At 39.1% G+C, this 24,915-nt stretch overlaps 1 protein-coding gene across 1 annotated transcript in view; it reads left to right on the top strand.

The window, feature by feature from the left end:
* Window positions 1-6,942: 6,942 nt before the first annotated feature.
* Window positions 6,943-24,915, top strand: part of LOC131062434 (uncharacterized) — an 85,458-nt gene continuing 67,485 nt past the window's right edge. Inside the window, exon 1 of the mRNA XM_057996098.2 lies at window positions 6,943-7,277. Within this exon, the coding sequence (XP_057852081.2) occupies window positions 7,127-7,277 (151 nt within the window). The 5' untranslated portion in view covers window positions 6,943-7,126. The remainder of the gene's footprint in view (window positions 7,278-24,915) is intronic.

The following is a 24,915-nucleotide window of genomic DNA, read 5'->3' as shown; positions in this document are numbered from 1 at the left end:
CAGTAGTACGTGTAAATATTACAATGGGGAATGCACATGCATTCAGACACATTGCCTAGAGCTCACTGCTCAAAATATGACGACCCAAAGGCTACAACCCTCAAGGAAAGTTCACTACCTTACAATAATATTCAGACTACAATTCGGTTAAGATGAATTGAAAGAATAACATCTACAAATGGCTGATGACAGTTTCGGTTAAGCACAATTGTCTGCCTTGCAACACACTCTGCTCTACACTTCACACTGAAAGATAAATTCACTTATTCATACATACACCACTCTCTAATAATGTAGACACAACACCCATACCCAAATTACATGAATATAACACCTATTTATACAAATCATCAACCTTGACTACAAGGTCAGCTCAACCCTTAACACCTAATTACAAAATTACACCACACGATACATAAATCAACCATCAGACCAATACAATGTCGTGACAACATAGCATGGACTCAAATCAACTCCTTGAATGCACAACACCACCAAAAATCTCACCAAGATCAACTGCAACACGCTACACCACCAAAAATGTCACATAACATGAACAATATCACCAGACCCATAAGATCTTCAATAACACACACAATGATCAATTCGGACCACCAAAACAAATAAGACATGATTAGGAAATACCAACAAACACGTTATAATCATCCGCAATAGCTTCACCAACACTACTTAATCAAATCTTCATCGATCAACACAATAATACTCGAGAACACTTCAATAGTAGCAACTCGGAGTAGAAAGATAACTTGCAGAGCACCAAATCACAAACCATCTAAATTGAAGATACACACGAACATCCCAAACACTCTCCTAAATCTGCAACACAAGATATAATTATTCCAGAGCACAACGAATCAAACACCAGAATACTACAACACTAAACATTGAAAAACCAATCTTCATACCAGAATCTACAATTCAATCAAATCACCACCGGCATCATGAAATCAATATGGAATGAAGTATTTCTAGTTGATTCATCATATCAAACATATAAACCAATTAGATAAACTCACTGCAATCATCAGAACACCAAAACAACTCTCTACAATACTAAAACATAGGAATACGTTGACATCAATGACAACAACATATCCTAGTAGTAGTAATATCCAACACAATGTGTGTCTTGTGTGAGCAGGAAGAAGAATCTACTAACCATATCCTTTTGACTTGCCCCTTTGCTTCTAAATGTTGGCAATGAGTTGTGCCAAACTAGGTTGGTTCTCTACTCTGCCTAATGATAGTTTGAGTCTTTTCAAAAGCTGGCCTAATCTATATTCTTCAAGTCTATTCTATTCATTATGGATCTCCTCTCCTTCAATTATAATTTGGGAAATTTGAAAGGAAAGAAATAGAAGAATATTTAGAGGGGAAAATTTGCTTTGGGAGAGTAAAATAAATAAATTGAAAGCAACTATTGTGGAAGTAGTAAATAGTGGATCTTCATTTCATTTGCCAAAAAGGGCTCAATTTTCTTGTTAGGATAGCAACATGTGAGCAAATTGGTTCAAATTAAAAATCCTTTCCTTTGTTGGGAATGGGGAGGAGGAGACAGTTAAACAAAGGAAAAAGGCAAAATGGTTCCCACCTAAGGCAGGCTGATATAAACTAAATTTTGACGGGGATTTTTGAGGTAACCTAGGGGTCTTAGGGGGAGGTTATATCATTCATTCTTCAGATGAAGAGATTCAAGCTAAGGTAGCTAAAAACCTAGCTATGGATACAAATAATGTGGTAGAAATTCAAGCTGCTATAGAAGGTCTTTCAATTTGCAAGGAACTTGATCTTAAAAGGATAGAAATAGAAGGAGATTCAACAATCGTTATTAATGCTCTTAGGTTCGGAAATACTCCAAATTGGAGACTCAACTCGTTTCTAAGTAGAGCAACTGACTTATTAAAAGGTTTTGAAGCTTTCACAATCAATCATATCTTCAAAGAAGCAAACGAAATGGCAGATCTCCTAGCAAACAGGGGAGCAAATGGTTTTGATGAGAAATTTATTAGATTATTAAATCCTCGAAATAATAATGGTCCTTCAAGAGAGTGATCTTCCCTCTCTTCTCTATTACTTGAATTCTATCCTAATGGGTAGATTCGATATTATGTTTTGTAATTTTTTTACTTTCTTGATTCTAACAGTTGAATTCGAAGGCAGGGATTTCAAACTGAAGCTCAAAATCAAATAAATGTTGAATTTCGTCTTCAATGACTAAATTGAGAAGACTCTTTAAAAGGACATAATTGTTGGTGAGCATTAACTTAGGGAATTTCTATATGGAACTTGGCCTTTTAGGGTGACAAGACAAAAAATATAAATTTTGAAGGACATTTTTTAAATTCATCTCCCGCCCTTTTTGGTAGGAGCCAGTAAGGTTTTGATATGGCTTTAGTTAGCCAATTTATCTATAGCTCTGACTAAGCTGAAGAAAGCATTAACTTAATAGCTACAGTTTGTCATAAATCAATTTTTTAATTTTTGTCAGTATTTGTCTTTGTTTAGAAACTTTCCTCTTTTTGGTTGGGGAGTTTTGGCCTTGAAGTCTTCTTTTTCTATCTTTTAGTTGTAGTTGGCCGAGGTTTAGCCTATTTAGCTAGCAACTTTCTCATGAGATTTTAATTCCCACTTGCTTAAGCATTTATTTGAAAGGATGGGGTGGTCATCATTTCTCCGACTATCACTTGGTTTGAGGAGCCTCTTGCATCTAATACAAGCTTTTGCAGATCATATTTTCTCTCATGATCCTTCCTTTTCCATTTCAAGCTTATGCTCTCAAGGGTTTCCTTCCTTCTTCTCCCAACCATTTTGTTTGTGGTTGTAGGTGCATGTTTATTACCATGAAAACGGACTCCCCAATTCGGCTCCTTTTAACAAAAAGGCAAATGGCATTTATCGACAACATAAAGGAGAAAATAATGCAAGAGGTGCTTAAAGAGTATCATTTTGTCATCTCTACGATGATGAAGAAGATTTTGGGTGTTATATTCCTAAGAACAGACCGCAAGTATAGAGTGAATACGAAGTTTCCAATAGTTTTTCTTGCTACCTTACTTCACTTTGGTCGACCAAAAGATAAAATGAAGATTATATGCAGAAATTTTTTTAAGGCAGACTTGCTTGGTAGTCTGTATAATGTCCTCAACATTATAGATGCAAATCTGACTATTCCTATGCCCATAGACTTTAATGTCACGATTAGAAATGGAAAGTCACCTCCTAGGCTTCCAATTCTATATTTTGATAATGACAAAGGCTTCAAAGCCAAGAGTTTCATCATAAAGGAGAATGCTAACTTTCCTTGGGCTCTATTCGACAGACTAAGGTCTCTGATGAAAATTGGATAGAAAAATACTTGGATTTTCATGGTTTTTTTGAATTTGCTTTAGAAGATAAATTGCTAGATTGGGAAGTAGAGTTAACAACTATCATAGTTTGTGGGGGCCAAGAACTACTCGAGGTGATTTGAGTATTTTCCGAAACCAGAGAAAATAGTTTGGGGAAGGCGGGGTCCTCTGATTGTCAAATGGGTGGATACATCGTTTATCCTAGGTCCTTCATCTCCAACGGGGTGGTCACTTTTCATGACAGATTTCTCTTTTGGTCAGGTTAGGATGATCTATTTTTGTTTTTGCCATAGTTGATTAAAATATTAGCCATCTGTTCCAGTTTAGAACTCTGGTTTTAGCCCTTTAAGATCTTGGGGCAACTTTGTAAATATTTATAGATTAAGGCATTCTCTCTTTGACTGGTTCATTTGATTTATTTATATTTTCAATTTATATATAATCAATATTATCGACCTTGACCCTTTGTTGATAAAAAAAAAAAAAATTATAATATTAATATATAATATAATTATTATATAATACTTTAGTTGCAGTTTAAGTCACTACACTTTTATCTCGTATTATATTTCTCAAAATCAAGAGTTACAATAATTTTTAATGATATAAACAATTATATAATTCATAAGCAATATTTTTGTATTATTCCCCTATAATTCATAAGCAATATTTTTGTATTATTTCCCTATAATTATATTAAATAAATGTTATTAAAAATTATATAATTCATAAATAATATTTTTGTATTATTCCCCTATAATTCTATAGTAGAACTAATAAAACAAGGCTGAAATACATCGAAGTTCTTGCCAAATGTTAGCAACTATTTTGTTATAAAATTATATGATACCAAATAATTATAGAGATATGTATAAGCAACATGCTATATATTGGTAAATATGTGGGCAAATTTTACAACATAAATGTCACAAAGTCATGCGTTGCTAGTGTCTCTATGTCTTGGTTTTAAAATTGTTATGTCATGGTTATGATGATATTTGTTTACTACTGTGATATAATTAATTTACTTAATATTTAAATAAATGTACTTTTGAATTATTCATACCAATGAAATTCAAATTAATTCCAACATTTGTAAGTCTTTAACATTTAAAATATATCAAGATATGTAGCTTGACTTATTTTAAAATACATTTATATCAAAACCTTTTTTGTCTCCATACCAGTCACACTAATTAATAATAAATAAAAATTAATAGGTAAGATAGCTCTCAAAATAAATAATCAATAACATTTTTTTTTATGTATAACCCGTCAAGCAATATATATGTATTTTTTTGATCAGTTGAATCATTTTCTACACATTAAATAATCCAAAAATCATTTTCTACACATCAGATTAAAAATTAAATTGTTCATTTGAAATATTAATGATATCTAAAAAACCTTTTTTACCTAGTAAAAAACGGTCTCTAAAAAGCCATTAAAAATAATTTACTATGAAATATTAAAAAAAAAAAAGTATTTAAATATTAAATATAAGTGGACAAAAATTATTAATTTTTTTAAACAATTAAAACTTATTATTTTAGTATTCTTTTTTTGATGAATAGGCCAAGGTTCTCTATTAGATAATAATATTAAAGTACATATTCACAAAAAAAAGGCTGGGGGATACAAGATCACCCTGCGAGAGTCAAACAACAAGAAGTTGGAGCAAAAAAACAAAGCTATTCATAAAAAAAAACTTCCTCAAGCAGTCGAAGTAGTGGTAGCCGAGGGGGGAGGATCTTGATCATCTTTCTTGCCCCATACGTCAGCGGGGCCAGGAGTCGGGTCCGACACGGACGATCCATCTTTTGGGTCTTTTTCTTCTTCTCCTTCTTCCGACCTGGGAAACGAAATAGCCAGAGCTAGGCGAGGAAATTTAGAGGTGGTGGCAGTAGGCCACCCAGAACCATCACCGACAATAATAGCCAAAGTAACATGAGCAACAGAAGGCCACCCCAAGGCAGAGCCACAACATGGAGGAGAAGCCGAGCGATGCCTCCACTTGTCGTCTCCCCCACTAGAGGAGCGACGAAGAACCTGAGACCGTGGGGTTTGAGAGCATAGGGCAGAGGAGCTTCGCCCACGAGGCAGAGTGTGGTTGGCAGAAACAAAATCCTGCGACACTCTGACAACCGCACAAGGGGCATTGCCCCAATGTAAAAGGAGCTCTTGTAAGTGGCCCACCTCAAGAGCCACTTTATCGGCTTGTACTTGAATTTGCATTAATACATTGTTACAAATGCAAGCTTTAGCATAGAGCGAGACATTAGAATCCAAAGAGCTATGAGTGAAAAGAATAACATTTCTATCTTTCCAAAGAGTAAATAGGATCTCCATTCTGAAAGCATGCCATATCTGGGAAAACTTGAAGGGGATTCTAGGCGAATCACCCAGAAGAGCCATATGCCAAGAAGAGGGCTAAGGCCGAAAAGGCATAAAGAAATCATGGATCTAGCTCCAATACTATTGAGCTCTTCTACATAACCAAAAAATGTGCATAAAAGTTTCTGGGTGTCCACAAAAAGGGCACAGGGGATCAGGAACCCCCAAATGCTTAAGTCTGGAACCCAAAGACAACCCTTGAAAAAGAACACACCAAGAAAAGTGTGCAATCTTGGGTTTAGTGGTGGTGGACCAAATAGAAAGAAACCTGAGTCTCCAGGATTTCTGAGAAGACTGCAAATGCCACCGCTGGTTAAGAATATGGACCATAGGCAAATGAGGCACCAACCAGAGATAACCCATTTTGGGTTTGTAGCTACTGAAAGGAGTCAAAGGAATAAAAGAATAAAGCATAAAACGATTCTTCAATCTTTAAAAAATATTTAAAATAGAAAGCTCTCCTATATCGCCTAAAGTTTAAGGACCAATTAAATTGAAGATAATTAATTTTCATAATATTTTTAATTAAAAAATTTGCATCTATACTTTAATAAAGGTAAATTTTTTTCTCAATTTTGATTTATCAATTTATTTTTTATTAATAACTAGTTAAAGACCAACCCTAAATAAAAAACTAATACGTAAACATTTTTTTATGTATAATTCGTCAAACTCTCTATATATATGTGTGTACACACAAAATGATGTCTAAAAAGTCATTACAAAATAATAAGTATTTAAATATTAAAAAAAATTGGAAAAAATTCATTAATATTTTCCAAACAATTAAAACTCATTATTTTAGTATTCTTTTGAAAAAATCAATTTTTTTGATTAAAATTGAAAATTATTCAATTTCCAACATTTTAAGGGTAAAAAACATAAAACAATTTTGCAATCTTTAAAAAGAATTCAAAATAGAAAGTCCTCCCATATCACCTAAAGTTTAAAAACCAATTAAATTGAAGATAATTAATTTACTTAACATTCTTAATTAAAAAATTTGCATCTATAGTATAATAAAGATTAATATATTTTATTAATGACTAGTTAAGGAATAGTCTTGCCAATAATTCTATGCCTATGGCAAGAACTAATAATTCTTTAAATAAATAAAATAAATGTACACTATTTTTGTAAATTTTATTTAAGAGAGATATATTTACGATATACCTAGGTTTCATTAATATAAACTCTTGTATTTTCTTGTAAAAATCCCGGATTTCCAACCTACAGAAGCCCTGTGTTGCCAGTGAAGCCTCACACTCAGAGAACGTACCTCCAGCTAAAAAGTGCTCGAGCTTCTGCTTTAAACATGCTGTGGTAGCTTCATTGTGAGAGAAACAGATAACAGAAATCCTACGATGGGTTGTAAGGGCAAGCGAAGAAGAGAAAAAAATTATATGAAGGCTCATGGAGGACATGCTCCTCTCGCTCCGCCTCCAACTGCAAAGGACATGGAGGCTATCCCCACCAAGCTTCGTCGGCTCCTCCAGTTGAAGAATTCTACTCCGAGTCAGTTATTTTTTCTATTTTTATTTCGGAATACCCATATTTGTTTTCTTCGTTTTATAAAAGCACATTTCTTTGTGATTTCCTCTGAATAACCGTGTTTATTTTTATCGGTCGTGGATATTTCAAACCCTTTAGACTAGCTTTGTATTGAATGTTCAATGCGTAGGTCACGCATTTTGTACTTGGAAATGAGCCTCTATTTATGCATCTTGAACCATTATCATTTACAGAAGGCTGAAGCGCATAATCCTAAAACCTCACCAAGAATATTATTTTTTAAATGGTAATGGACTAGGAGACTGTATGGTACTGCAATAACAACTGCAATAACAGCCGTGAAGAAAACGTTCACCCACTTGATCGTATTTGTTAGATTTTTACAAAGGGGCATAAATTGAAATCCTGTAATCCCACCAAAAGATAATTAGTTTTACAAATACTTATAAATTAGGAAATAGAATGCCCATGCGATCTATATTTTAATCAAAATCATGAAGAAATCCTGCACCCTCTTGATCATTAGTGGTTAAATGAATTACAGAGGGCCAATGCCCAAACTCATAAAACCCCAATAATATCAAAAAACTCAAAAATTAACAAATGGAGCACTTGCGTGAACAATTTGAAGTTGAACCATTTCAATATAAACACGGAGAAAACCTGCATTCACTTGGTCACATTGTTTAGGTTATTTATAGAAGGTAAAAACTCTAAATCCTAAGGCCCTAACAAAAAATGATTATAAAAACAACTTTAGAAATAAGAAATATGGCACCAATATGAGTTATTCAAACGATATTAATAAATTTGATGAAGAAAATCATCATATCCATGTGCATATAGGATGAAGAAAAGAGGACATGCACATGAGCTATTAAGGACCATTACACTTATGAAACCATTCTCATAACTCATCAGATTACTTACCGAGGGTCAGACTCTCAATCCTAAATTCCGCACATGTACAATAAAGAGAATCGATAAGTCCATAAAGCATCCACGCGAGCTATTCAAATTATTTAAAAAAAAATCATTTAGAAAATGTGAAGCCATATGTGTATTTGAACTGTTGGAATAGTTGAGGGAAGACAAGAGAATGCCCAATGAGATGTTGGGACCTTTTTTTTTTCTTGTTAAACCTTGCGAAATTTATGGGTGGTGTTGATGTGTTTTTTATGCACATGTGAACACAAAATAAAATACCCAAATGTATCTTATCCTCTCTTGATCAAAGTTACTCAAATGCTGAAGATTAGCTTAAGGATCACTTGAGACAACTCCAAGGTTCATAAATGTGGGGTCATGACGTGTGGATAAGCTTGTTGGTTTGATGTGATTATGCTAGAATCACAAAGGGGACTTATGTTGAATTGTTGAATGCTTGAATTGTTGGAACTTAGATCCTAACTACTTGCTTGGAGAATAAAGAAAGAGCAAAAGCATGGGCTTTAGAGAGTCTATTCTAATCCTAAGAATGCAAGAGAATAGCGAATGATTCGATGGAATCCTATTGGGCGAGGTCTTACCATCAAACTAAACAATTTGACACAAGCTCAATGCAATCTTCTAAGGGATAGTTCAATGATATTCAAATCATTACCATCAAACATTGATTACCATTCAAGTTAATGCATAAACAATGGATGTGTAACGATTTGAAGGTAAGCTCATATAATGCCAGTTGACCATGCAAGGCACACTTACAATTAGCAAGAGGCTAGTGGTACGGACTAAACGGATTCCACACAAATACATTCAACAAATTCTTCCATTCAATCTAATTATTCATCATCTAACATGAAGATCCAACAAGAAACCATGCACTTTGTAAAGAAACAACACATTCCACCACAACTTCAATGAAAAGGAAGTTTATTTACAACTTTGGCAACAATTTTTGCCTTCTCCTCCTACTCTACTCTAGCTACTATCTAAGCTCTATTCACTCTTCCTTTGCTACTTACTATTACTATTAACTATTACCATTGAAGAGCTTGAGCTTTATAGAAAGAGCTCATTACAGTGAATGGTTAGGATCAATTTGAGATCAATGGCTGAGATTTTACAATTAAACCCTAATTAGGGTTTGTTACAACAAACTTTATTTTGGCTAATGAAATAATTACAATATTCTGACACATGGCATCTGTAGGATATTCGACCAATAAATAGTGGGGGTAGGTACATCGAAGTTTGTGCCCCCATGGATGAGCTTGATTCGTTGCATCTGGACATGTTGATGTAGAATTCTTCTGGTTGGTGGAGTAATGACTGGGATGATGACTAGGACGTCATTTCATCTTACACTTGTAGACTTGATTCATCATCATGAATGAGTATTGCAATATCTCTTGATACTCAACATTAGTCACCTACTCAAAGCTTGATGTGATGATGATGAAAAGCGAACTTTGATTAAATCTTTTGAAACTATCTGCTTCCTTGATCATGTTTGATGTAGACTGTATGATGACTTTGATTGATTTTCCTTGCTCATGATACACTTGGTGAATTATGCACCTGGTGGGATTAGACTCCTCAATGTACTGGCTTTGATTCTTGGATTCCCGAAGGGAATTCAAGATTATAAAACATTCTTTCATCATGTAAGTTATCCTTTTCATGCTCCAGAACCTTGACTCTGATCTTTGCATTGCAAGTCTCGAACTTGATCTTGATGTTGAACTGTCTTTGATTCCTTACTTAATCACCACTTTATAGTGCGAACCTTGTTTTGATATTGTCTTCTTATTGAATCCAAGTCCTTCATTTTTGCAATGTCTTGAATCTTCCTCCATGCTCTTGAATTGTTCTTAATGTTGTTTGCAGTTCGTATCTTCATCCTTTGTTACCTGCAAAATAAACAAAGATAGTATTAAACACACATGGATAGGTTTCACGAACCTACAATTTGGTATATTCTCAAAACGATGATGAGATGGTGATTCTATCTTTCATTCCCATATCTGATTTGGAAGTGCTTCAAGGTCTGAGTCACATGTTTGGAGATCTCATTACACCTTTTATATGCAAATGCAGGGTTGATTACACAGAGATTCTGATCTGAAAATGCTCTTAAAATCAGAATAATGATCTTCAAATTGGTTCCATTCTCCTTGTCACTGTGTGTTTGATCATTGAACCTTTGTCCAAAATTGCCAATATAGATAACTTTGCTCCTCAAACTTGCTATCAAAATCGCAGATTGTGGATGAACCTGTCCTTCAAAATAGTGATCTTAGGGATAAAGCTCTGAATGTTTCTCTTGAAATCGATTTCTTCTTTCTTGCAAATAAGTGTGTGATCAATGAACTGATCAATTTCACAATCACAATCACTGCTGTAGGTGAATTCGCCTCCCTTGCAGATGAATGTTTGATCAAGGTAATGATCAATTCTTCAATCAAAATTGCTGGTGTAGAAGGAAAATCGTGATTTACAGAGATGCAGCTATGAATATCGAATTAATTTTCACTCCTCTTACAAATCTGCAATGATCAAGTTTGCTTTGCTTACGTAGATAAATTCGCCCTTCTTGATTGTTGACCCTGCACCTATTGTGACTGAGTTTGTCTTAGTGCTGATTGAAATTCGCCTGACTGCTGATGAATTCGCTTTGATTGCTGGTGAATTCGCTTTGATTTGATGGTTTAGATGATTGTTCTAAGCTTCCTTATATAATCGTTGGAGGTTGAAGGGTGTGTCCTTTCGTTTCAAAGTTTCCTAGGGCCAACCTCGTTGACAAAAAATAAACTTTTTATTGTACTTTTGAAGGCCGACTTTGCACCATAATTAATGATTTTTTAAAATTCCTTCAACTTTGGTGGATTTTGGAGAGGTCATTGCAACTCTTCATCAAATTGGATTTAGGGGGGGGTCATTGCAAGCAAATCGGAAATCGAGGGCGTCATTGCCAGCAAAGATTCATTTCAGAAATCAAGGGGGTCATTGCCAGCAAAGGTCAATTCGGAAATCAAGGGGGTCATTGCCAGCAAAGGTCAATTTCGGAAATCAAGGGGGGTCATTGCCAGCAAAGGTTCATTTTTGAAATCAAGGGGGTCATTGCCAGCAAAGGTCAATTTCGGAAATCAAGGGGGGTCATTGCCAGCAAAGGTTCATTTCGGAAATCAAGGGGGTCATTGCTTGTTATTATCAAATTGAAATTTCGACTCCCTTTTGCAAGTATTGATCTTGTAGACATGCATTGCCGCCTTGGCAGCTCCAATACTTAGTCAAATTTATATCTTACCTTCGCATTACACCTCTTGAGCGGCAAATTGGAGTAGCATTGCAAGATTTGCTCTTAGCGGCTATTTGAAAGACCATTGCATGCTGACATCAAATCGGATTTTTGGAGAGTCATTGCAACTCAACATCTAGGCAGCAAACTAGGACCCCATTGCAATTCAACCATCAAGTTGAAATTCTCAATGACCATTGCACCATTTGATCTTAGTAATATTTATCAGCACCTTCACATCTTCAATATTTGGTCGGATTTTTAAATGAGCTTTGCATCATTGCTTTCTTGGTGCAAATTTAAGTGATCATTGCAACTCCTTCCTTGCGGCAATTTGAGACCTCATTGCAACTTAGTATGCTGGCAGAAATTTGAGGGGTCATTGTAGTTGAAGACCTTTGCAGTGCAAAACTTGAGTGGTGAAACTGACTTGCTTTACAGTTTGAGACTTGATCGGCCAAATTAGATAGCTTTACAATACAAACTTGAAATTGTAAAGCTTAACATTTATCAAGATTGATCTTTTGAATAAACTCATGCCTTTGTCAGGTTTCACATCAAAACCCTAGTTCATGCCATCTTGAACCCTTAATGCCCTCTAACTTGCAAATTGACAACCTTCAGCAACATTAACCACCTTGACAAGGTTGACTACACAACCTCAATCCTGACTTGACAAGACATATTCACTCTTCATAGGTAAGAGCTAATAGCTATTAAACTCACCAAGCTAAGACGACCTAACTAAACACCTAAGTCTAAGCAAAAAGTGGGGGGTCCATTTTTGCAATGGGGCGATGTGTAAAAACGTCACAACAGGGGGCACTAATGTGGTCTGGGGTAAGCTTGGCCCACATTCTTAATTTGTAATTTTGGATCATTTTTGAATTTACTGTTAAACCACATCCTTCCTACATATCAGCTGGATTTATGAATAGCCTTATGCAGGTGAGGATCATTTTAATGTGGGCTTTTTTTTTTATTGTGTTCTCATTACTATTATGCAACAAATCCTTAGACCATGCATAGGATATAATTAACAGTTTTTACAATTCATCAGAATTTTCTGAGGACCATATTGCAAATCCTAAAATTTCCACATTAAAATCAAAGAGAACCTAGAAGGAAAGAGATTGCCAAAAGGAGCCACTGCAATGATTTTTCAATAAAACCGTGAAGAAAATCTGCAGATTTATTAGCATTTGAACTGTTCTCATTGTAGGAGGAAGATAAGAGGATACCCATATGATCTATTTGGACCATCTGATGTATAACTATTCTCATAATTCTTCAGATAATTTGTGGAGTGTCAAGACCCATATCCTCAAACTCTAAACAAAAAATGGGTCTGAGAAAAAAATGGAGCACTAATGTAAACCATCTAATAAATTTCAATATGAAAAAACCTGCACCTGTGTGAGCATTTGAATTTTGAACCTTTCTAACAGTAGGAACAAGAAAAGGGAACACAAATATAAGCTATTTGGACCATTTTAAGGCGCCCCACTCCGAAAAATAAAATGACTAAAAAGTTAATTTATGGAGTGCTAATGTGAGTTGTTTAAACTATTAGAATAATAATCATGAAGATAATTTGCACCCACAGGAATCCTCAAATTGTTCTAACAGTAGAAACAAGAAAAGATAACACCCCTATAAATATTTGAGACTATTCTAATATTGAAGCAAAGAAGAAACATTGTCTGTTGTCAGCTACTCATTCACTTAGTTAAGAAAAAAGAAAAAAAGAAAACTAATTATATTAGTGTCTAGAAATGACCAAGGGAAGCAAATGGGATTCAAAACTACAGCACTTACAAGTGCTAATCAGGAGTGCATGAGAGTTCCAAATAAATGTCTACAATTTTTTTGAGTCCATTGGAACAGTTTTGCAGGCCCATTATAAATATTTCATGTCATTTAATAATGTGTTTGTTGATTCTTAGGCTCATAGGTTTTAGAAAAGGATGTTTATTGTGATGCCCCTTTCCGGGATATTACTATATTTTGTCCTAAATCGCAAGTTCAATTAAAATAAGAGATATAGTTCATTTCAAATACAAACTTACCGATTACAAAATTCTTTTCCAATGTAGATCTTGTTTTAGGTCCTGCAATCATATTAGTCAACATTTGAAATGTAATCCATGAGACCAACTATTTTCATAAGGGTTAGGGATCCAATAGCATATAAATGCATCAGTAGCATTAATAATTATTCAAAGCATATTCCTATAGTAACCGTATTAGGAATTAGTTAGGAACTTTGCAAACCGCAATATCAAGGATAGTTATCATTGTATTGCAAAAGCATGGGTGGAAAATGGTCCACTCTGTTTGCCACATACGGGTAAACGATTAAATGCAAAAAGTAAATGCACAAAACATAATGGAAATATATTAATTCAATAGTCCATGTACATCAAGTGCTTATAACATTACACCCAGATACGACTATGATGATCCTACTAAGAAGGAAAGGTATGCAATATTTAATACCCGAAGGGGTGCGACCAATCGTCGCGTCCAATTGCCCTTCGGGACGACTAACTGATTGCCGTAACTCATAATTACTGACGACAACATAACATAATACGACAACATGACATAATGATTATTCCCGGCAACATCATCCCCCCCAAGAAAAGAAGTCGTCTCTGGATGACTTAACACAAAATAGAGATGACATTAAACAGAACCAAGGTAGAGAATTGTAGGAACTGCTGACGCCAGTCGAGCCCGAAACTTATACACCTGCTGCATCCTCGCTTGAAAACCCTTTCCTGCTACCATCCGATGCTCAAGTGCGGATGTCACCATTATTGCTTCCGCAAGGAGTTCTTTTTTTTCCTTGACATCACAGTCCTCTGGTGCCAAACTTGTCTGCAAAACATGCTTTTCAGTCTCAGCCTCCACCAACTGCTACTCAAATGATATTGTCTCCCTAGCCAATTTGTCCTCGATAGCCAACTGCGCTGCCTTCTCGGCATCCAACTCCTGGGTACGCTGAGCTGAGTCTCACGCTACTACTGCCTCCAGCCTGGTGGTCAGTTCCTCCCGAGCCCTCTGTGCATCCACCAAGGCAACCTCACGTCTAGCCGAGATATACTTTGAGTTCCTCAAAGCATACCATTCATGCTTGGAAGTGGCCACAACCCTCTGGCACAAAGGCTAGGAGACGACTCAAATCCTCCATCACACTCCCCAAAGGCTAATAACCGAACTGAATAACTCCCTGGTGTTGTACGACTTCGTGTTCTTGCAATGCCTTCCTTCAAACTCTGTTTGTTCACAACCTCCAAATTCGTCTCCCTCTATGGCTTATGGCTTCCCCGCCAATGCTTAGCTTCAGGCTTCTTTCTCATCGTATGGAACAACCCCAACACTTACCGTGACTTCTCTGATGCCTTCCCCCAACTCAAAAAGTGTATTGTAGCTCAAAAATAAATTGGGGGTCTGGGGGCAGTGCCCCCAGTGGGGTCGAGGGGCAGTGCCCCTCGCGGGATTAGGGGGCAGCGCCCCAGGTGCGCTCGCAGTACAGGGTGGGGTCGAAGGGTAGCGCCCCCGCCGCCAACACCAATTTAACACCTTCAAAACCACACGAAAGTCCATGTCGCACATCATTTTTGTGATATTTTAAGATGCCAAAAACCTGCTTCTCTACTCTAATTTTTTCAGTGTCCTGGCTCCAGACTCCATCGAATGATTTTAAATCTAGTTGTCATTTTTTTTTTTCACGTGCCATCACCACCGTTTATCTTTGCCGTGCTGTGGTATTTTCCCTTTCACCCTCTTTTAAACCGCCGCCGTCGTGCTCCTTCAGGCCTACAGACTGTAATGTCTCGAGCCCGTATAGAGGTTATCTACCAGACGATGGAGTGAACCCGTACGGTGGCTGAGCTGTACGACGACTGGGGTCACCCAAAACTTGGTGTTGTACGGTGATTGGTCTCTCGTACGGTGGCTGGGAAGGTCGTACGGTGGATGAATACCCGTTGAGTTCCACCCTAGGCCGATGACCTCCGTCGACAGTGGTGCACCGTACGGTGTCCCACCGCACGGGGTCCCACACACGGTGGTCTCGCGTGGTGGGTCCACCGTGGCCATCGATTTTTTTTTTGGTACTTCTCATTTTTTTTTTTTTTTTTTCAATTTCCTAATCTAATTGTCCAGAGAGTCTTCGGCTCGGGTCCCGTGTCTCTGGGATCGCCTTTCATCCTTCTCGGTTTGCCTCGCCCAAGAGTCTCCTGCTTTGGTCCCGTGCCTCTCGAGTCGCCTGCCCGGCCTCTCGAGTCCCCTTCCATCCTCTCGGGTCCCCCTCCGGACTCTCGGGTGTCCTTCCGGCCTCTCGGGTCCCCTGGGCACTTCTCTTGGTAGGGTTTCAATTTGGACCCATTGATGGCAAATCTATTTTCAATGGCCATCCGAAGACCTGGAATCATAAATTCTACAGGAACCATGGTCTCCTTCCTGTACATAAGAAGAAGAAGAAGAATAAAGATTTTGAAGGTTGCGGCCTTCCACACAGGGTTCCAATCGTTGCCGACATGAATGATCTTGGGATTATCTACGTCACCGAGGTTTGGGGCATCTCCCTTCCAATATTCTTTGTATTCCGGCAGGTACACCTCCTTTGTTACTTGCTTTGGTTCCTCTACTTCGAGCCTGTAGCTCTGGAACATTTCGTAATCCTCCATCTGCCAGTGGAAGAGCCCGTTCAAGACCTCGTCTCATGCTCAGAGCACTCTCCTAGTTTGAGAATCCCTTCATCGTTGGGCTCCCTGCAGCCCCGTCCTTCGTCCCTCAGGTCGCCTTCTCCTTCACCCTCCGATTTCGAAGATGATGCCAGTTCCTCACTAACCAACTGCGTCCCAAGGTCTATGATAAACTTCCTTCCTCCATTCTCCATAGACAAAGTGTTCTTCTTCCAGTTGTGGGTGGCCTTGGCTGCCACCAGCCACCCTCCCCCTAAGATCGCATCATACCCTTTTTTCTTTAGTGGGATTACCACGAAGTCCAGTATGAAGGGTTGCGTCCCAATGGTAACTTGCTGGCCCATCAGTGTCCCGATGGGTTTGATTCCATGCTGATCTGCTCCCAACAGATTGAATGTAGATGGCCACAGCGTCGGCTTCCCCAGCTTCGGCTAGGTTTCTTCTGGAAGAACATTCACTCCTGATCCATCATCGACGATGGTATCGGTTAGAATGCTGCCAAGGATACCCATCTCCACAATGGCCGGGTTCCTTCCAGTGTTAACTACCAGCAGCCTGGGGTCTATTGCAGACCCCCAAGAACATCTGTGCGGTGGTTGGTATTGGTGCGTGGTTGGGAGAGATAATTCAGCAACGCCGTTCATAATTGAGGCATCGTCTTTAGGAGGTTGTGTACCTTCATAGGCACCTCCAGTTTTAAAATTTGATTTAGTATAGCCTCCTCCGCCTTCGGTCGGTTGGAAGTACTCGCCGTACCCTTCACCTTCGCCCCCTCTCGTATCTCTTTCTCAATTTCTTCCCGTGCTTCCCGTACCCTTTGCTTCTCTGTCTCCAAGTTTGGGCACATTGCTTGTCTGGCTTGGGCGCAGGTTACGGCCAGCACTTCCTCTTCTTTGGTTTCCTTGATATTGAGCAAGTTGACGTCGGACTTCGGGCAGGTGGCGTCTTCGTGGTCTCCCGGTCCGCACCATTTGCACAAATACTGTGTGGCCTCTCCCTTCGGGCAGTCTCGAGTGAAGTGCCCCCACTGGCTGCACGCTCTGCATTGTATCATCGATCGGCCTTTGGAGTCGTATTGGGTCTGGCTCCTTGTATTGTTATTTTTGTTATTGTTGTTTCGTCCTCCCCACCGGTTATCTCGGTAGCCTCCTGATGTTGCATTGTTGTTCGCCTGGGAGTTGCTGGTACCGCCCGATGTAGTTGGTTGTTCTTGTGTAAGCAATACTTGTTGGTTTTGTGTTTTCATGTTGTATGGGCACTCCTTGATGGAGTGTCCCATCACTTGGCAAATCTCGCAAAGGGCCTTCTTCGGACAAGTACCCTTCGTATGTCCTTCCTCTCTGCACTCTGTGCACCATACATCCCCTTCGGTTCGACCTGTGCTTGTCATTGCTTTAAATTCTCTCCTCATTCGCTCCATGTCTTTCTGGAGCGCTTGCACCTTTTTGCCAGATTCGCCATCGCTGCTGCTTCCCTCGAAAGAGTCATCATCCTTGGACGAGCTATCCTTCTTCTTTTTCTTCTTGGATGTCTTGGTCTCGCTCTCGAGATCCATCGCTCTATTATATGCATCTTCATACGAGGTTGGTGGAACAATTTTCATCTTCTTCCGGAGGGAGTGTTTCAGTCCCTCCACGAACCATCTCTTTTTCAACCCATCCGCTGGTTGACTCTCCATTTTTCCCAACAGTTCCTTGAGCCGCCGACTATAGGCTTGGACCGTCTCGTTCTTGTTTTGCTTTGTGCCATAGATTTCGGCTACTATTTCATTGTTGTCTTTGAGGAGGTGGAACTCTATCTCGAACTCCTTCTTCAGGTTGGGCCATGTGTTGACTTTGGTCTTATCCGTATTGGAGTACCAGTCGATGGCCACTCCTCTTAAGGTTGCTGGAAATTGTGTTAACCCATTCGTCCTGGTCGGTAACACCATTCGCTGACCATATGGTTTTGCAAATGGTGGACGAGATCTTCCTTCCCGTTGCCGTTGAACTTCAGTAGCTTCTGCTTACTTGCCATCCCACCGCTAGGTCTCGCTCCTCTGGTGCCTTGTGTGCTTGTACCTGGTGATCCTCCGCCTCCTGCACCTGACCCTCCACTCGTGGGTCCTCTGAAGAAGGTTGCTGACCCCGAACCGAACAAATTGCCTCCCATACGATACCCTTGTGCTCCCCCGGCACCGTCGGTCGTACCGTCACCTTCGGTCGTCTCCCTCTGGTTGTCCTTCGAAATGGACAAGTTCTTTAGTAGGTCTCTGGTAGCGTCGATCAGGTTTAGACTTCGCCTTGTTTGTTCCACCAACTCTTCGCGACTTCTTACCCTACGGTGGTATTCTGGCGAACTGTAGAGTTCTCCTTCGGCACTCTCCGTGACTCCTAGGTTCCCTTCGGGCAACCCTACGACAGTGTAGAGAGTGTAATTCTCTCTGTCTATCTTTGCCTTCGCAACCTCCATGACACATCCTGGGTTCCCTTCGAGCAACCCCTCAGCTGGTCGTCCCTCGACAAGCTGCCTTAGCCTACGCCTTCCTTTGTTGTCTGAGATTCAACGCTCTTTGTGCCACTTCCCATTCGTCACTTTGTATCTTTTTATTTTTGTCCTTATTTAGTATATTGGGCATAAATCACTTCCGAACATAGCAAGCACACACCATGTACACACACATTTTTTTTTTTAATTATTTTCCCTTTCGGCCACAATTTATGTCAACATTGTGCCGAGATTATTACAGGTTTCAGTTTCCCCTTCGCCTCTTGCCATCACGCTCTGCGTCCCAACGACTATTGTTTTCTTCGTACTGTCGGAGGACCTGTTGGCGTCGCTCCTCACGGGCAATCTCCTCCAGGCAGGTTCGCTGTGCCAGTGATGCCTGTGCAAGCAACCGGGGGAGGTGGTTCATCAACCGATTCACTGCGGGGCTAACTTCCAGTGCGGTCCACACGGTACTTGTTGGGACTTCAGCCTCCGTGGCCTCTCTTCGGACGTAGGTCTTGATGGCCGCCTGAAGCACGATTGAGAATTCCCTCGTTGCAGTGTCCTCTTCGTCGTAGAGTTCTGTTTGTGCGTCGTTGGCCTCTGGGTTAATCTCACCAACGGTTAGGCCCATCATGTCCGTATGCCATCCGCTCCTTCCTTTCTCGAGTATGTCTAGGCAACGGTGCCAAATGTTTGCCACATACGGGTAAACGATTAAATGCACATAACATAATGGAAATATATTAATTCAACAGTCCATGTACATCAAGTGCTTATAACATTACACCCAGATACGACTATGATGATCCTACTAAGAAGGAAAGGTATGCAATATATAATACCCGAAGGGGTGCGACCAACCGTCGCGTCCAACTGTCCTTCGGGACGACTAACTGACTGCCATAACTCATAATTACCTACGACAACATAACATAATACGACAACATGACATAATGATTATTCCCGGCAACACACTCCATCCCTCAGTCCACCTTGGAGGTGCTCCATCCTCCTTGATCAAGCCTAGGAGCACTAATCAGTCTCCCAGCCCATGAGCACTCCATCTTGGGATGGCATGCTTGATGAAAGATAGATGGTGTCATCATCTCTTGTGAACCTGAGGTTGATTGGCCTCCCTGTTTTGCAACCATTTATATCCGATTCAAAATAGATTAACTATATCAATATATTATAACATATTTATCAAATAGAAATATAATTAATTTTACTTAGATTGGGAAACAATATTCAAATTAGAAAATAATACAATTACTTACAGCTATCCCTATATAATTCCAGCGAAGAATAAATATTGCATTCATATACTCGTATCATATTTTCACATATAAACTTACAAATTCCAGGCTGATAATAGTAAGTTAGATTTCTGCTCTTTATTGTCTTATTTCCTTATTTAAGATCAAATGCTTGTTCAATTTTCATTCGATGCCTTTCCCCAAAGAGGAGGCCCACCTTACAGTCCTTAAAAGAGGACGAAGAGTCACATCTATCACTAAGAATAGCGTGCTTCATAAATGAGGCGTCTCTTCTAAATTAATTGCTGTCCCTTCACTAATCGTTGCTTCTTGAAATTGATGCCGATTATGGTTGGTTTAAGTATGATTCCTTATGCTCTAAAAGATTGCCGATCAGATGATGCTGTTCTTTGTTGGATTACGAAATGTATCTGAATTCTATATGATTCCGATACTGATTTCTAAATACTCAGATGCTGAAATTAACTCAAAGTAAATACAGAAACTGCAGGTGTTTAACAGTGATTGTAAATCTAATCGACAATGAATCATTAACCCAAAATAACACAGTTTCCAACACAAGAATTTCATTCACAAACTGACTGCTGTATGGCAGACTTTACATTCATCAGTTATTCATTCATCTACTGCAGTGATGAACTCAATTAACAATTATACAATATGCAGACCTAGAGACTGTCAGTTATGATAATTGTGGTGCTATAATTTGGCTCTTTCTCCTGTAGATGCACAGTTCCTCCTGTTCTAGAACCTTGTTCCAGTACGAATGGCAATATCAATGTCTATGCTCAGCGCTGAGATAACTGCTAAGAAGGTAGGGGTTTTGTCCTATCAGTAAGTCTCTGAGGTTTTTGTCTCAAAAGACCAAGTGCGTGTATGAAGTGAAATGTTTAACTGATCAAGATGATTCACATCGAAAACCCTTTGCCACATATATAGGTGATAGCCCAAACATAACAATAGGTTGGTCTGGAAATAAAAAATATAATTCTAGGAGAGGTTGGCTTGGATATAAAAAATATAATTCTGGGAGAGGTTGGCCTGGATATAAAAATAATAATTCTGGGAGAGGTCGGCCTGGATATAAAAAATATAATTCTGGGAGAGGTCGACTTCAAAGAGACAAAATATTTATTCAAAATAAGTTGGCCTAGAAGAACAATACTATTTAATATTATTAATTTATATGATACAAATATAATATCATTATTTTATGTTCTGGTAAATTATTGAATGAATTAATGAAATGATCAAACGATCATATGAAGAATTACATAAACAATGTTTCTATAACGAAACAATCGTAAATATAAACTAACTAATATTTACATTATGTTACATTATTCACCATTAATAATTAATAATAAAGATATTATTCTAATACCCTCCCTTAATGGTCAATTTGTTAATTACACCAAGTTACCCCCTAAATTTTACAAACTTGTTCGGGCTTAGAGTTAGAGACTTGGTGAGAATATCTGCTGTTTGATCTTTTGTCAAAACATACAGCAACTGAACTGATCCTTATTCAATCAGCTTTCAAATGAAGTGACAATGAAGTTCAACATGCTTGGTTCTCTTGTGGAAGACCGAATTCTTGGCCAATTTGAGCACCTCTTGACTGTCATAGTAAAGGGGAGGAGGACTTGCTTGAGACATCTGCATGTCTGAAAGCATCCTCTGAAGCCAAAGTGCCTCATAAGCTGCCTAACTGTTCCTCGATACTCTGCTTTTGTCGAGGAAAGAGTCACTACCTGTTGCTTCTTTCTAGTCCATCTGATTGCACCAGATCCCAAACTGAAAACATACCTAGATGTTGATTTTCTGTCATCAACGAAACCTGCCCAATCTGAGTATGTAAAACCAATGAGTCTAGGATCGTGGCTTTTGCTGTTCAGAAGATCAAAATTAGAAGTGCCCTTCACATAATGCAGCACACATTTCGCTGCTACCCAATGATCAACCTTAGGGGCTGTCATGAAGTGTGAAATGTAGCTCATTGCAAAACTGAGATTAGGCCTAGTAGCAGTAAGGTAGATGAGACTGCCCACCAGTTGCTTGAATGCCGATTCATCCACCACAGGTGAATCTGATTTGGTTGTCAACTTCAGCCCTTTCTCCATAGGTGTGGATGCAGGTTTGTAGTCTTGCATCCGAAACTTGTCCAGCAGATTGTGGGCATACTTTGACTGAGAGATGAAGATACTACCTTCAGTCTGCCAAATTTCAACACCTAAGCAATAATGCAAAAGTCGCAAGTCTGTCATGTCAAAGGATTGACACAAACTCTATTTGATTTGATCGATCAAAAGTGCCGAACTACCAGTGATAACGAGGTCAGCAACATAGACAACAAGAATAAGAATATCATCACCAGTGTTTTTGACATACAAATTAGAATCAGGTGGACTCCTTTGAAAGCCATGATCTGTGAGATACTTGTCAATTTTGATTTACCGAGTCCAAGGAGCCTGCTTGAGGCCATAGAGTGCTTTCACTAGTCTGCACACCTGATGTTCTTTTCTAGCAACCTTAAACCCCGGAGGCTGCGTCATGTAGACCTCTTCTTGTAACTCATCGTTGAGGAATGCACTCTTAACATCCATGTGATGGACTTTCCAACCAAATTGAGCTGCTAAGGCAAGGACAAGCCGAATGGTACTCATTCTGGTTGTAGGAGAAAAGGTCTCCTCATAGTCAATGCCTTCCTTTTGTGAGAACCCCCTAGCAACAAGACGAGCTTTGTACTTGTCAAGGGTTCCGTCAACTTTGTACTTAACTTTATACACCCATTTTCAGCTAATGGGTTTCTTCCCTAGTGAAAGATTAGAAAGGACCGAAGTGTTATTCTTCAAAAGACTCCGGTGTTCAGCTTCCATAGCCTTTTCTCACTTAGGAATTCCTTTAGCCTCAGAATATGTTTGGTGTTCAAAAACATTGTGAATGTTGGTCATGAGAGCAAAGTTGACTATATTTTGCTGCTTGCTCTTATTTCTAGAAGATCTACCCTTGATGAGCTCATCAGGACGAAGATCACTTATGGTCTTAGCCCACCATTTAGGCCGGAGAGTAGAAGAACCAACATCAAATGCTAGAGGAATAACTGGAACAAGTTGAACAAGTGGAAGATTAGCATCATTCGGAGGAAATTCAAGTAGTGCATCATCAAATTCAAAGTTTGCATCATCCCTCCCATTAGGTGAACCAAATGGAAGACAAACACCCAAATTAGTAGCCTTCAAAGGTTGATCCTCAAAATTTTGCTTAGATGACGATAGCTGAAAAGGTCCTCGTTCTTCATCAAAGACAACATCACTACTGAAAATAAGACGATCAGTGTCTACATCAATCAGCTGGTAAGCCTTGTGGTTGTCATTGTACCCTGTGAACATAAGTTTCAGACTCTTGGAATCCAACTTGGAGCGCTTGGCATCTGGAATCCATACATATGCTAAAGAGCCAAAGATTTTCAGATGACTAATCCTAGGTTTGTGACCAGCTCGGGCTTCCTCAAGAGTCTTCCCCTTAACAACCTATGTGGGAGACCGATTAAGGAGATAGATTGCGGTGTATACAGCTTTTGCCCAATATTTCTTAGGAACATTCCTGTGTTCCAACATTGACCTAGCCATTTTAGTTATAGTGCGGTTGCGACGGTCTACAATGTTGTTCTGTTGAGGAGTGTAAGGTGTGGTTAATTGGCGTTTGATGCCATGTGTATCACAGAAGTTGGATAAAACGAATAACAAAACTTCCCCCCATTATCTGACCTAAGAGTGACTATGGGACAACTTGACTCTTTTTTTAGTAAGGCCTTAAACTTCTGAATTACATGAAACACGTTTGATTTTTGGCTAAGAAAGTACACCCACATTCTATGATTGAATCATCAACAAAAAGAAATACTTGGACCCAATAACAGAAGGTGTATTCATTCATCAACGTGAACCAACTGTAGTACCTTTGAGGCTCGCCATGAGTCACCATCCTTGAATGGTGTCCTGTGCTGCTTCCTAGCTTGACAAGCTTTACAAACTCGTTGATTTTGAGTCTGAATCATAGGTAAGCCAAGAACTAAATACTCTCGAACAAGTTGAGCAAGATAGTGAATGTTCAAGTGGCCATATCGCTGATGCCAGAAACTGCTGATAGAAGATGATTTAGTTGCAAAGGCATGCTCCAGAGAATCACCCTTATCGACAAGTCTGTATAGACCATGATCCTCGATGCCTATAGCCACAGTAGTGCAAGTCGCACGATCAACTATCGAGCACTTGTGTGAACTAAGTATCACATCAAGCTGAGGAGAGTGCCACATAATTTGGCTCATTGAGAGAAGGTTCAATTCCATGCCAAGAATGTTGTATACATTGACGAAAATGAGATTCCTCCCACCAAATTGTATTTGAACATTGCCCTTGCCAACAAGAGTATACTCTTCACCTCCTCCAAAAATGATTGAATCGGTGAAAGGTGAGAAGTCTGTGAACCAATCATGCCGATGAGTGAAGTGTCGAGATGCACCGGAGTCTATGTACCAAGCGGAAGATTTCACATGATTTGCAGGACGTTTCGCCATGAAAGCATAAAATGCAGATTCTTTCTGCTCTGAGTGCTCTGTGACATTGGCCTTAGGCTGAGACCCTCCTTGCTTCCACTGTTTGGAAGCTATCCGATTTTGACAATCCTTTATCAAGTGGCCATATTTGTGGCAATAGTTGCACTGAACTTTCTTTTTCTTCGAGCTATCTTGAGACTAACTAGAGCCTTTTTGCTGAGATGACTAAGATTTGCCTTTATCCTTGTGAAAGGATTTGGCTGCAAAGGCTTGTTTTGAGGAGGACGAAGTGGCACTGCTACCAAACTATTGTTTCCAACGATCCTGCTGCAGATTTTTGGTGCACAATTCTAGAAATTTTAAGTCAGCATTTGTT

This window comes from Cryptomeria japonica, chromosome 5, assembly GCF_030272615.1.
Source record: "Cryptomeria japonica chromosome 5, Sugi_1.0, whole genome shotgun sequence".
NCBI classification, from domain to species: Eukaryota; Viridiplantae; Streptophyta; class Pinopsida; order Cupressales; family Cupressaceae; genus Cryptomeria; species Cryptomeria japonica.
The sequence above is the reverse complement of the archived record's forward strand: the minus strand, read 5'-3'. Positions and strand labels throughout refer to the sequence as shown.